The sequence below is a fragment of the Chanodichthys erythropterus genome, chromosome 18 (assembly GCF_024489055.1).
Source record: "Chanodichthys erythropterus isolate Z2021 chromosome 18, ASM2448905v1, whole genome shotgun sequence".
NCBI classification, from domain to species: domain Eukaryota; kingdom Metazoa; phylum Chordata; class Actinopteri; order Cypriniformes; family Xenocyprididae; genus Chanodichthys; species Chanodichthys erythropterus.
In genome coordinates, this window is record NC_090238.1 from 35,131,165 (window position 1) to 35,143,329 (window position 12,165).

Consider the following 12,165-nt stretch of genomic DNA (forward strand, 5'->3'; position numbering starts at 1 on the left):
TGAGCTTTCCGGGCCGTACCCGCTTTCTCTCTCCAGCCGCGACTGCAAGCGAAACAGAGTGCTGCTTCCTGTTTATGATGAGAACACATAGAGTACCTATATGTTTACAGGCACATTTTACAAGTGCTGCAGGATGTGGCCTCGCTCACGAGGGTGGAGATTGTGAGTGCAGTGAAGGAAACATGGGGAGGTTGAGGGTTTCTTTATATAGGTATACCTGACAGAACATACCAAGCAACTGGTGAAGTTCTTTCCATCACATGCACAATGGAAATGGCAACACGGAACATATTTGAGTGTTATTTTGTTGTGAAAGGTAGACATGGGTGGCAAGAAGTGAAACATGTATTGAGCTCTGCTTCACTGGTAGATATGTTGAGTATTTATGTACTGTACAAGGCTACAGAAAGCATTTGGACACCTAATGTCATTGCATTAGATAAGAAAGTAACCAAGTGGCCTTTATAAACAAATTATGCTATTTTTAGCAGATGAAGTCAGTTCCCACAGTTTACACAGGTGTCCCACAGATGTAGTTCATTATGGTCATTTAAAGGGTTAGTTCACCCAAAAATGACATTTCTGTCATTAATTACTCACCCTCATGTCATTCCAAACCTGTAAGACTTGAACACAAAGTAAGATATTTTTGATGAAATCTGAGAGCTTTCGAAACCACATAGACAGCAATGCAATTACCATTTCCAAGGCCCAGAAAGTAGTACAGACATCATTAAAATAGTCCATGTGACTGCAGTGGTTCAACCTTAATGTTTTGAAGTGAAGGGAATATTTTGTGTGCAAAATAACAACTTTACTCAACAATTTCTTCTCTTCTGTGACTCGTCGCTTCATAAAATTAATGATGTCTTTACTACCTTTTTTGGGCGTTGAAATTGGTAATTGCATTGCTATCTATGGAGGGACAGAGAGCTCTCAGATTTCATCAAAGAAATCTTAATTTGTGTTCCGAAGATGAACAAAAGTCTTTCGGGTGTGGAACGACATGAGGGTGAATAATAAATGACAGAATTTTCATTTTTGTTGAACTAACCCTTTAACACTAAGGTTTGACAACCAGAAAGTATCTATCTTTTTTTTTTTTTTTTAAACCTCACAAACTTATTTTAATGAGTTCACACTTACATATAATCAGATACAGTATTAAACATGCATATTTGCCATGCTGTCTGAGGACAGGGCTCCAAGTTTGGAATTTGGCCCGATCCCAGACACCCCCCCCCCCCCCCCCAGATATTTTTGATTTCATTTTAGTATACAAGACTGACATAAAGGGATAGTTCACCCAAAAATGAAAATTCTGTCAACATTTACTCACCCACAAGTTGTTCTAAATGTGTTTCTTTGTTGTGTTGAACACAAAAGAAGATATTTTGAAGATTATGGGTAACCAAGCAGTTGATGGGCCCCATTGACTTCCATAGTATCTTTTTTTCCACATACAATAGAAGTCAATGGGGCCCATCAACTGTCTGTTTACCAACATTATTCAGCATGTGTTCAGCAGAATAGAGAAACTCATAAAGGTTTGGAACAACTTGAGGGTGAGTAAATGGTGACAGAATTTTCATTTTGGGTGAACTATCCCTTTAAGTGTGTAGTTATGTATATACTGAGAAGTGGTATCAAATTTGCCTTACATATATATATATATTATTTTTCTTTTGTAATATAGTTTATTCAAATGTTGGAGAAAAAAGGTTGCCCATTGATGTTTAGGAAGACTTAATATAAGGAAACAATAAACCAGCAATTGCCCCTAAATCTGAGCGATCTGATGTCAAAGCAACTGTCTGTGTTATAAGGGGGTTTTCAGTTAACTTAATCTGTTTGAGGACAAAGTTACATAACGGCCAGCCTCTAACGGTTGCCCTGATGTAATGTGTCATGCTATGACTTCCTAGATCTCTCCTCCACTCTCACCCAATTCATCACCACTTCAGCAGAAACCAGGGAAGCAGATTTCCCATTAGAAACTGTGTAATGGAGTTTGACCACAGTCAGGTCAGTACCCCATCAATCCTTCTCTAGACTACCAATGACCATACTCCTCATAGAAACTCCCTCATGACAGTCAACCTTGGGTCAAATGGTTTGTTAATATGCATCTCAGATGCCAGATCCAGAGATTAGCAAAGCCATAATGATCCAGAATTTGGGGTTCTGTGAAAATTACTGTCCTAACCAAATGCGTTTGTGTTCTCTCCTCCTCAGTGGTCAGTTTAAGTATAATTCAGTCGAGCTTGGAACGAGACATTCTAAAGACATTTTGGTAACATGCATAGCCAAAACCATCTGCAATATATACACACATGATTACGGTCATTGATATTATTGGTTATTTCCATTTTAATAGCATTTGACAGCATCTATCATTTTCCTTGCTCCAAGTCATCCATCTCCTTGCATTGACCACAAGATGAATACTACTGCATGAAATGATACTCCAGATAACTTTTTTTTTTTCAAAAATATGGGTTTTTATTGGTTTTAACTGCAATCAGTCATTACAAAAGAGAGATCAATCTTATATAAACTCGTAGAAATTACTGTAGTGAACAGCAATAGCTGTTTATATGAAAAAAAAAAAAAAATACATTCAACTCTTCAGATACTTTCTTTGTGTCTATACTGTTAACCAACTTGGACAATCATTGCTTAAACCACTGAGGATACAAGCAATAAGTCATTAAAAAATAGCATCTCAGCTTTATTTAAGGCAAAGAATGCTTGCTTATGGAATGTGTAAAGAGGCACTTTACATATAGGCTGGAAGCTCCAGTAGAACTTCAACCCAATAGGTCATAATTATTGCCTACAATGCATCATATCCACCCCCATAACCTAATAAACTGCTTTAACACTGGAGGTTTATTACCTGCAACATCATTAAACCTTTGTAACGAACTAATCGAAACAATAAAAAAAGCACTTCATGGTGGTATTTAAATGCGATTCTTGTGTTTTAAGGCCACAAAACTCCTGCATCTTGAATCAACTCATTTATCTGAAATAATAAAAAATATTGTGTTGATCATTTGTTCCATATGGTTTTCAAATCTATTACCAGGCTCAGACATTCAGTAAACTGGATTTGTAATCCAAGTCTGTTTTTCACAACAAAAATGCAACATTTTGTGCTTTGGTGAAACTATTTTTCACCAGCATAATAAAAGTTCACTTGGGCACTCAAGTAGGAACTAATCTCACCTCCCAAAATAATAATAATAATAATAATAAAAAATAAAAAAAAAAGTATGAAAGTGGATAGTATTTTTTTCTGTTCATTTTAAAAAAAAAAATAACTGTGCTGATGCACATGCGAGTTTATTATCTAGGAACGATTGTTTGGTAGTACTGATTTTGCAGTCAAATATTTGAGAAAAGGGAATGACAATAAATCTACAATAAATAAATCAAAATGCAGAGGATTTTTTTGATTTTGCTTTTTTGCTTTAAATTAAGTTTCATTTAAGTGTAGTTGCCAACAAAAGTCATTGTAGTACAATATATTAAACTGTGAAAAAAGAAAGCTGACAAGTCTTCACAATCTTAAGATTAATACAGAAGATCATAATTTAACATAAAAGAAAATATATTCTATCGTTTCATTATCAAGATAAATACAAACAAAATTAACAAAAAAATGCATATGATCACCAATAAATATGTTTTTGATAAGTTAAATAAGCAGTGACAAGCAAAACCTTCTGTTCTGGAAGGTTTTCAAACAATAACAATAATATAACCATAATAATAATAATAATAATAATAATAAACAATGACCATAATAAAAATCAAAACCAAGAAGTGGAAAGATGACGAAATTACAAAAGTGCTCCTCTGAGCAGAATCTATGGAGAAAGAAAAAGAAAAAAAAGAAAAAGAAACAGAAACGTGCATGAAGAACTAAAGTGAAGCTGCAGGAGGCTGAACTGCACCTTGGGAATGATGGAATTCCCCCTCTGTTTGCCGATTGGACCGAGGGAAGGCGGCGTTTTGAGGTGGGATAGAAAAAAAAAAAAAAAAAAAAAAAAGAGTTTGTCTTTAAGGTTTACTAACAAGATTCCCTTCCCAACAAACGTTAAGTAACCAGCAACTAATGGGAAAAAGGGGCACTAACAACAACAAACAACAAACAACAACAAAAATTAAGGAATTGTTCATTTTTGAGTGGCGACATCTCAGGGTTTTGTGCTGGCTGTAAGCGAGACATGGAGCACATAGCACCTAATTGAACATTTGAATGTGCCCGATATATTCCAGAGCTCCATTCTCATTCAACCCTTATGAGAGAAGTCCTTCCAGCAGACTGCTGTAATCTGCAATTTCAAGGCAGGGAGAGCACACACTCAAAACAAGAGCTACATAATTAGGCCACAAGGAACGAAAAAAATAATATATTAAAGATAAAAAGAAACAGTGGTCCATTCACCCCAACACTTAACCCCAGGCACTTGTTTTTTTTCATATTCTTTTCCTCTTTTCGCTTTAAGCCAGTCTACATAGACAGTTGTGAAAGGTCTAAGCATGACACTTGTGAACTTTAGTTAGTTATGAAAGAGTGTCCTTGAGAAGAGTGGTAATTTGTGAGGGGGGGAAGGGCGCAGATCTCTCCCTTAACCGTGCCACAGGCTCCGCTACACTTGACTGCAGCTGTGGCACCTGGCACAACGGTCTCATACCTCTCACGATTAGCATTTCGCTAATCCACTTCCTACTCTGCGTGTTTGGCACAGTCACACCAAGAACATAGCAGGGGCTCTGCGAGTTGAGGCTGGGAGAGTTTTAGCTTGTTCTGGTTAAAAAGAGTACTCAAAAAAAGAGAAAGATCCCTTAATTCACTGCATCGGTTTTCAGAGCGGAGGTGATTCGAGGAGGGAAGTCTACGGCTTCTAGGGGGCCGGAGAAATGGCGAGAGGTAGAGGGAGTGCTAGCGTCTCATCCTCTCTGCCCAAGACTGCTGCATGCAGTGGAAAGGGGGATGGGGTCTGGCTCAGTGTGCTTTAGTCATCAGAGATGGAAAGCCTGCTGAAGATGGGCAGCCGGCGGGTGGTGTCGAGGACCGGCGACTCGGAGCCGCTCAGGCTTCCGCTCGAGCTGCTCTGGTAGCCCTCTTGGTCGGAAAGCGAGTCTGGCTGACTGGATGGAGACTCGTAGAGTTGGGGAGACTCTGACATGGCCCTGAAGTAGTAAGGGGTTGTCGTTGGGGAAGATGGCGCCTGGGTGGAGGGGTCGGAGCAGGACAAAGGTGCACTTCCCAGGCCTGGGCTGAAGAGGTTGGCCAGCTCCTGGCTGGAATACGTGAAGGGGTTGCTGCTAGGCCACTCGGGCAGATCGTCAGGGGGAAATATAGGTGGAGGGGTGACCGAGGTGGGGCTGTCCCGCAAGCCTCCAGAGCTGGGGAACCCCGCAAAGCTGTAGCTGTGTTGCAGCCGTGGCCTCTCCATCTTGTTGGAGGCCGAAAGGGGGGACGGGGTTGGAGGAGGTCCGCGGCGCTCCTCTGCATTGTGGATGAAGTGGCATCGTGGGCCGTAGGGGCAGAAGCCGATGGTGTGGAAGGTGCGGCAGAGCTCTGTCTTGTACTTGGGATGGCGGCTCAGGCTGCGCAACTCATGAATGCCATGGGCAAACTGGCACTTGTCACCGTACTTGCAGGCGCCGTTCTCCTCGAATGGCCTGCATAACTCCGTCTTGTAACGGCTCGAGTTGACTTGGCTGTTGGGGCCTCCAGGGCCCGAACACTTCTGTAGCAGGCGATCCCCCGTCTCTGAGAAAGAGCGGTCTCGAAGTCGGTTCTCTTTGTTGCTGCTGCCGGTGGTTCCCGTCCCTGAGCCGAGCAGGGAAGGATCTGCCTTGGCAATGTTCAAGAACTGGTTTTGGTTGAGTTTGGTGCTAGGCGAAGTGATGGAGTGCCGGCGCTGGTAAACCCCAGTGGAGGGTGTCCCCACAGCCTTCCTGTCCAGCAGGCACCCAGTGGGGTTGGAGATGGGCAAACTTGGCCCTGTGCAAGGGACTGAGACAGGGTGCGGAGTACTGAGGATGTTGTTACTGTAGTTCAGCATTTTGTTCTACAAAAGAAAAGACAAAAAGAGAGAAAATGACAACACTGAATTCAATTTTTGAAAGCCACAACTGTTTTGCACTGGCTTCATGTTGAACCCTTGAGTAAATACAGGCCTAAACAATAGCTAGTTTGGCTTGATTCCCGCTAAGGGAACGCTTGACTGCTTTAGAAAAGCAAAGACTGCTGCGCGTGTCTGATACGAGTAAAAACCTAACAACTCGTACAGTATCGAATGTGAGACTAGGTCTGTCTGCAGACCTCTGAACATTGAGAACCCGGTCATGTGCGAAACCCCTACAAACTAGCATTTTTTTCCATATGAAGATTTATCTCTGAGTCAGTACTACACAGATTGCTAAAGACAGGGTCGTAAACGTTACAGACATAACAGATTTGCATAAACGTTTGGTTTGAATATTTGGTTACATCGTAGAATGTCTCACCGATATGTACCATTTGCATTTGTATTTTCACAGTTACACTAATCTAACCAACGAAAACACCAACGAATACAATCATTTAAAGGCTTCGGATTATGCAGCAATCAGCTGGAAGGAGATACACACCAAAACACATCAACTCCACTGACAAATGACGTCCAACTGCAGTTATTATAGGTTAACCACTGAAATAAGCTCATATCTCAGATCATCTCACCAGCTTGACTTCCTTGGTTCTTAGTCACTCCTCTCAGTCAAAGTTACAATTCAATGAAATCACGGGACAGCCCTGACTTTGCCCAGATTCACCATTCAAGTTTTTACACCCAAACAGGTCAATCAAAACAAACTTTTTTTTGGTCAGGTTTGAGTATATTTTCATTTAGTAGGTGGTGAAACCGGTTGCTCCAATCTTTAGTTCAAAAGGAAGCAGTCTGAGAGATACAAGGGGTATAGTTGATACTTGTGGTACTATGCCAAACGATTTTAAAACAACTGCTATGCACGTAGTCTCTCCAAGTTAGCTTATAGAATATTAGTACTCCAATTCATTTGTCACACTGCATGGCCATTTTGAATGAACCATTGGAGGCAAACAACTGATTAACATAGGGAGAAAGCAGTCTCATGACCTAAGACACTTTACATTCATTAAATGAGCCACTGGACACATTATACGTCAGCTACCCAGATGTTGTAAAATCACAGCCATGATTTCTCCAGAACAAACTAAACACAGAGGGAACTTTACTGGCTGCAAGCCGCTGGCACGCACTTAAGTCTCGTTCATTGCTGCATTTTAGACTTAAAAGATGACTTCAGAGTGGTACAAGCGGTCATTGTTGTGTGTTGTTACTTAAAACGACTAAAGATAATGCATTCAAACTTAGAAAGCAAGTCTGATCGTCCACATTCCACAACACAAACTGATCCAGCTGAAACTTTTTTCTTACCTTGTTGTTGATCACTTCGCTGAAGTCGAAGAAAGGCGACACCACGGCTGTGGTCATCTTCCAATCGAGGATTAATCAAACACAGCGAGAAGAATCGGATACTTTAAATTGTAACAAGCTAGTTTCTGGTTGTGTAAACTTGTGTTGCCCTATAAGAACCCCCTCTGTCTTGCTCCTCTCGAAGCATTTCCTTTTTAACCCAAACGCAGGAGGGGCCACGAGACGTCGCTACATATGGGCGTTTCTCTCGCGCTCCAACTTTTGAAGTTTTCACTTCTCTCTCCCTCATCAGACGTGCAACGCAGTTTAAAAGTTAGCGAAAGCTCTTGTGCATGCGACATTGTGTCCAGCTGTTTGTTTCGATGACTGAAACTTTATCGTCAGACATTGTTTATTTCGCGTAGAGTTATGTGACATCTCAAGATATTATCATGCACATATTTGCTAGTAAATATGCGTCGCTAAAATGAGTACATAAATGGCAAGTACAAAGGGAAATGTGGAATTTACTAAACTAACATTAATGGAAAACATTTTTTTTTTTCATGCAATTATTGTTGTGCTTCAAAATAATTAACCCTTATTTCATTGTCACCATTTTGTTTTTTGATGGTCCAGTGGAAGTGCATTGTTACTTCCCGAATTAAAAAATACTATAGTAATTTATAGTAAATACTATAGTAAGTTGTAGTATAATGTATATATTATAGTATTTACAACACTTTGTTAATGAATGCTACAGCATACTGTAGCTAAAGTGAACTGATGAACTGTAATAAATACTGTAGTATAGGCTACTTTAGTTTTTACTACAGCAAACTGTAGTGTATTGTAGTATAATATACCCTATAGTTGTAGAAAACTTAGTACAGTATTGGGTCATTTGTTTATATTAATTGTAGCAACTATATGGTTCAAAAACACTATAGTATTTGTTTTTCTGTCAATTCCTTATATTTTATACAGATTCTTACAGCTTCAGGATCATGTATGTTAGTTTCACACTTTCTTTTACATCAACTCTGTAAGCTACAGAGTTTATATCCAATTAAACAGTTGAGGCAACTTCAAAGTGCACACTATTCAGGACAGACCCCCTCCCACAGCCCACCTCAGCAATCCATGACAGGGCAAGAACTGCTCTCTCCGTCTGCACTGAGTCATTCTGTATTTGTGTTACAGCTGAGGAAGAACAGCACCACTTAGGACAAAAGTTTTTCAGAAATGTTGGAGGAGGGGACAGATTGACTGGGGATGTTTGCTACAACGCTGCATTGCCCTGGGCTATGTGGGGCGGAGGAGAGCGGGGGTGGGGGTCATAACATCCCCCTCCTCTCAGCCAGAGGTGGATGTTTTTCTAAAGGACTTTTTTTTCACCACACTTTATTAGTGCGTTTAACATGAGCACTGTAGGCGAGATGTGCTTCTATTCTGAGTTTATTAATTCAGTCGTTTAAAAATATTTTGTTTACATGCAAGGAAGAGTTTAACAAAATCTGTGGTGCAGAGTAATCTCCCCCCCGGGGTGTTAGAGAGACAAAACTGAAGGTTGACGGGAATGGTGGAGATTACATTTCAAAGTGTTTCCAACTAACTTTGATGATAGGGATTGTATCTTAAGAGTTTGGATGATAAGAAAGTTATTTTAACTTATACAAAGTTCAGTTATTATGTCATAATTGCTTATTTTAATTTATAATGTGTTTGCCACAGATCATGCAAATGAATGCTGTCCATTCAGAGTGTGTGCGCAGTGTGGGCTGTTGGCCTGTAGAGGGAGCACTTCATACAGTCTCCTGTAGGCTACATCTCTTTTGTTGGTTCTCTCCTGTTGTTTGAGAAATGGAGAGAGTTTGAGATGGTAGTAAGAGGTAAGGAATTAATTATCTCTTGCAGGATTACTTTACAGTCTAATCTTTAAGTATGTAGGGGAAATGTGTGAGATTTCAAGCGTCAGTTATGTGCTTTGCTAACCGCCCTATTGCTACAACTGAGCTGATAACTGAGTACGATTTGGACTTACACATTTTTAGATTTTTTATCAAAATTTATTACTTTTCTGAACAACCCACAACATTAATGACATATTTAACTTCCAGAAAAACATTTTTTTCCCATCTCAGGCATCAAATCCCTATTATTATTGGTTATTATTTTAAGTTGTGGACACTATGGGAGCTCTCTGACTATTATTATAAAATGTATTTGTGATAAAATCAACATTTTCCTATTAATCAGATGTCCCTCACACTAATTCAGTAATGGCAAATATAAAAGTTACATAAAATCTCACACTTTTGCTATACTAAAGCCTGAAATGGGAATTTTTTAATGACAGCAACCTTTATTATCAAAGGCTTAACTTCAGAATTTGAGCTAAAATCTTATTATTGCTCTGAACATTTCAGACAGAATTCAACTAACTTTAAATTACTTTTTCATAAACATAACAAAAATAAATAAATAAATAAAAATGTAGGTGTGACGGGGTTGTGTTTTTTTTTTTCCCAAATTGGCCACTGCTCTAAATCTAGTGAATAAGAGAGTGAATAAGAGGAGAGCGCATGGCATGCATGATATGAAGAAATCATGAATAATGTTAAATAACAAAGATAATTTTCACAAGTAATAGTTTTCTATCTTTAATTGATGTAACGGGGTTGAGTCATTCAGCTTGACAAACACAATTTCACAGCATAATTTAGTTATAATTATTAAAGAAGGTGCTAACTTGCCTGTGTCTGCTCACAATGTTGTTCAGAAGACTTCTATGATGTCACTTCCTATTAATGATGTCACATAAGTATCGGTTCATTATTTTTATAGGGGGAGAATGGTTTGTGTAACGGGGTTGAGGGGTTACTGAGGTACGGAGTGATTTTAATAAATAATCATGAAAAAAAAAAAAAAAACATTACCAGCAAAAAAGCACAGATGATATTTATGGGAATGGCAAAACGAATGGACTTTTTTCTCCTTTTTTATTCATATCCCGAGTACACTTTCATAGAAGGCCTTGAGGGACATGACAAAATAGGTGGTGTCACCTGAAAAAAACTAAATCATTTCTAATATGAAGATAAAATGTATGTCATGTTTTAAAACTTTATTAAAGGAGACATTTCAATTAATACAAAAAGCTTTTAAAAATATATTTTGGTGACTCAATAGATAAAATACACTGAAAAAGGTCAGAGGGACTCAAATGGTACGGGTTTCGTGGAATGACTCTACTGGAGAGTGATTTCAAGATTTTTATTTCAACGTCCACAGCTGACAGACTTACTATCCCTCAGACAAATATATTTTTCTTTCATTCGAGATCTGTTTACTTGGGGCCTTTTCCTGTAACTCAGATTCTGGTGTCCCTCTTGCCTTTTTTTCTACTCAATGCTAGCGTTTTAAAGGCTAAGCACAATTGAAATGAGAAAAAAATTAATTGTCCATAAAAGTTAGGCCGCAGTATCGTAAGTGGTTCACCACCAGAGCTCTCCAGTCATGTTGTTCCCATGCAACTCCTCACACTCCCTCGTTTTTATACAGTACCCCAGCAGTTATATAGTGTGCAGAATACGGCTGCTTCACTTACAGTCAGGATTGAAAGTGATGCCTGCTGTTTAACTCGGAAAATATAAACAAGCGAGGTTTATATGGCCTTCTCTTTGACCCCTACGATATGGAAATAGCATTAGTCCTCTAGCTTAAAAATAATGACATTAGCTGTTATGCTATTGAAACCCAGCGCTTATCCATTTGTTAACCCCTCCTTTCCTCTCTTTTCGTAGAGTTGGAGCAAAGGACCAAAGGAAGCTGGAAACAGGACACTGGAGCAGAGGTAAATGTAGTTGGGGAAAATGTCAGGGTTTGAAGAGAGGAAATAGTAAAGTGATGAAAATATTATTATTGAAATAGAATTTCCTGTCTCGAGTTTATCATGTGAAATGTCAGTCAGGTCAGTTTCCTCTCTGACCAGGTTTCCTGTCCCGTTATTCATGAGGAAGGGTGGACTCCCCAGACTGAGTCATTTCTGTTGAGCGGGGTCAGAAACACACATTATCATTTAACAGACCCTGTGTCCAAAATTAACTTTTTAATGATTATTTCAGAGTATTCTTTGGGACAATGTATGGGATTGATTTTTAGGGACATATGTATAATCATGTAAAAACACAGTTTTATCAATTTATGTTAAATAGATCAATAAAATCAAATCATTAAATTATATAATAAAATATAATATTATTTATATAATATAATTGTACAAATAATAAAAAAGAATTGTACATTGTTGTCTAATTGTGTAAAAACCATATTTTTAATCCATTTATGTTAAGTAGAGCAATGGAGCAATAAAATTATTATATATATTGGATCCTAGATGGGGAATATATATATATATTCCCCATCTAGGAACCAATCATGCACTCACGTTTCCCATCAGTGACCCTTTATAAGCTGCACTCACGCACACACATTTTTGCGTTCCTTCTGTTCCTTATCCTGCCTAGCCTCGCCTGTGTTTTTGACTTCTTTTGCCTTCTTGTTTCTGTTTGCTGGTGTTTGACCTACTGCCTGTACGACTACGCTCTCCTGTATATAAAGCCTGCACGTGTATGTATATATATATATATATATATATATATATATATATAAAACCAATAATTGTTTCTATAAAATCTAAAAA

The 12,165-nt window shown here is 38.8% G+C and overlaps 1 protein-coding gene and 1 long non-coding RNA gene across 2 annotated transcripts; one reads left to right on the forward strand and one right to left on the reverse strand.

The window, feature by feature from the left end:
- Positions 1-2,466: 2,466 nt before the first annotated feature.
- Positions 2,467-7,659, reverse strand: zfp36l1a (zinc finger protein 36, C3H type-like 1a). Its single transcript, XM_067367995.1, has 2 exons — positions 7,482-7,659; positions 2,467-6,092 (listed from the first exon to the last, which is right to left on the reverse strand). Exons 1-2 carry the CDS (start codon positions 7,536-7,538, stop codon positions 5,028-5,030), a joined length of 1,122 nt encoding a protein of 373 aa, XP_067224096.1. The 5' UTR covers positions 7,539-7,659; the 3' UTR covers positions 2,467-5,027.
- Positions 7,660-8,694: 1,035 nt separating this feature from the next.
- On the forward strand, positions 8,695-11,814 carry LOC137006895 (uncharacterized). Its single transcript, XR_010892543.1, has 3 exons — positions 8,695-8,826; positions 9,195-9,352; positions 11,267-11,814. It is a non-coding gene; the product is annotated as an uncharacterized lncRNA (long non-coding RNA).
- The last annotated feature ends 351 nt before the right edge of the window (positions 11,815-12,165 follow it).

Coding starts and splice junctions, on each gene's coding strand:
- zfp36l1a (XM_067367995.1), bottom strand. CDS start 7,538: ATGACCACAGCCGTGGTGTCGCCTTTCTTCGACTTCAGCGAAGTGATC. Junction 6,093..7,481: donor GCGAAGTGATCAACAACAAG/GTAAGAAAAAAG, acceptor TTTCTTTTGTAG/AACAAAATGCTGAACTACAG.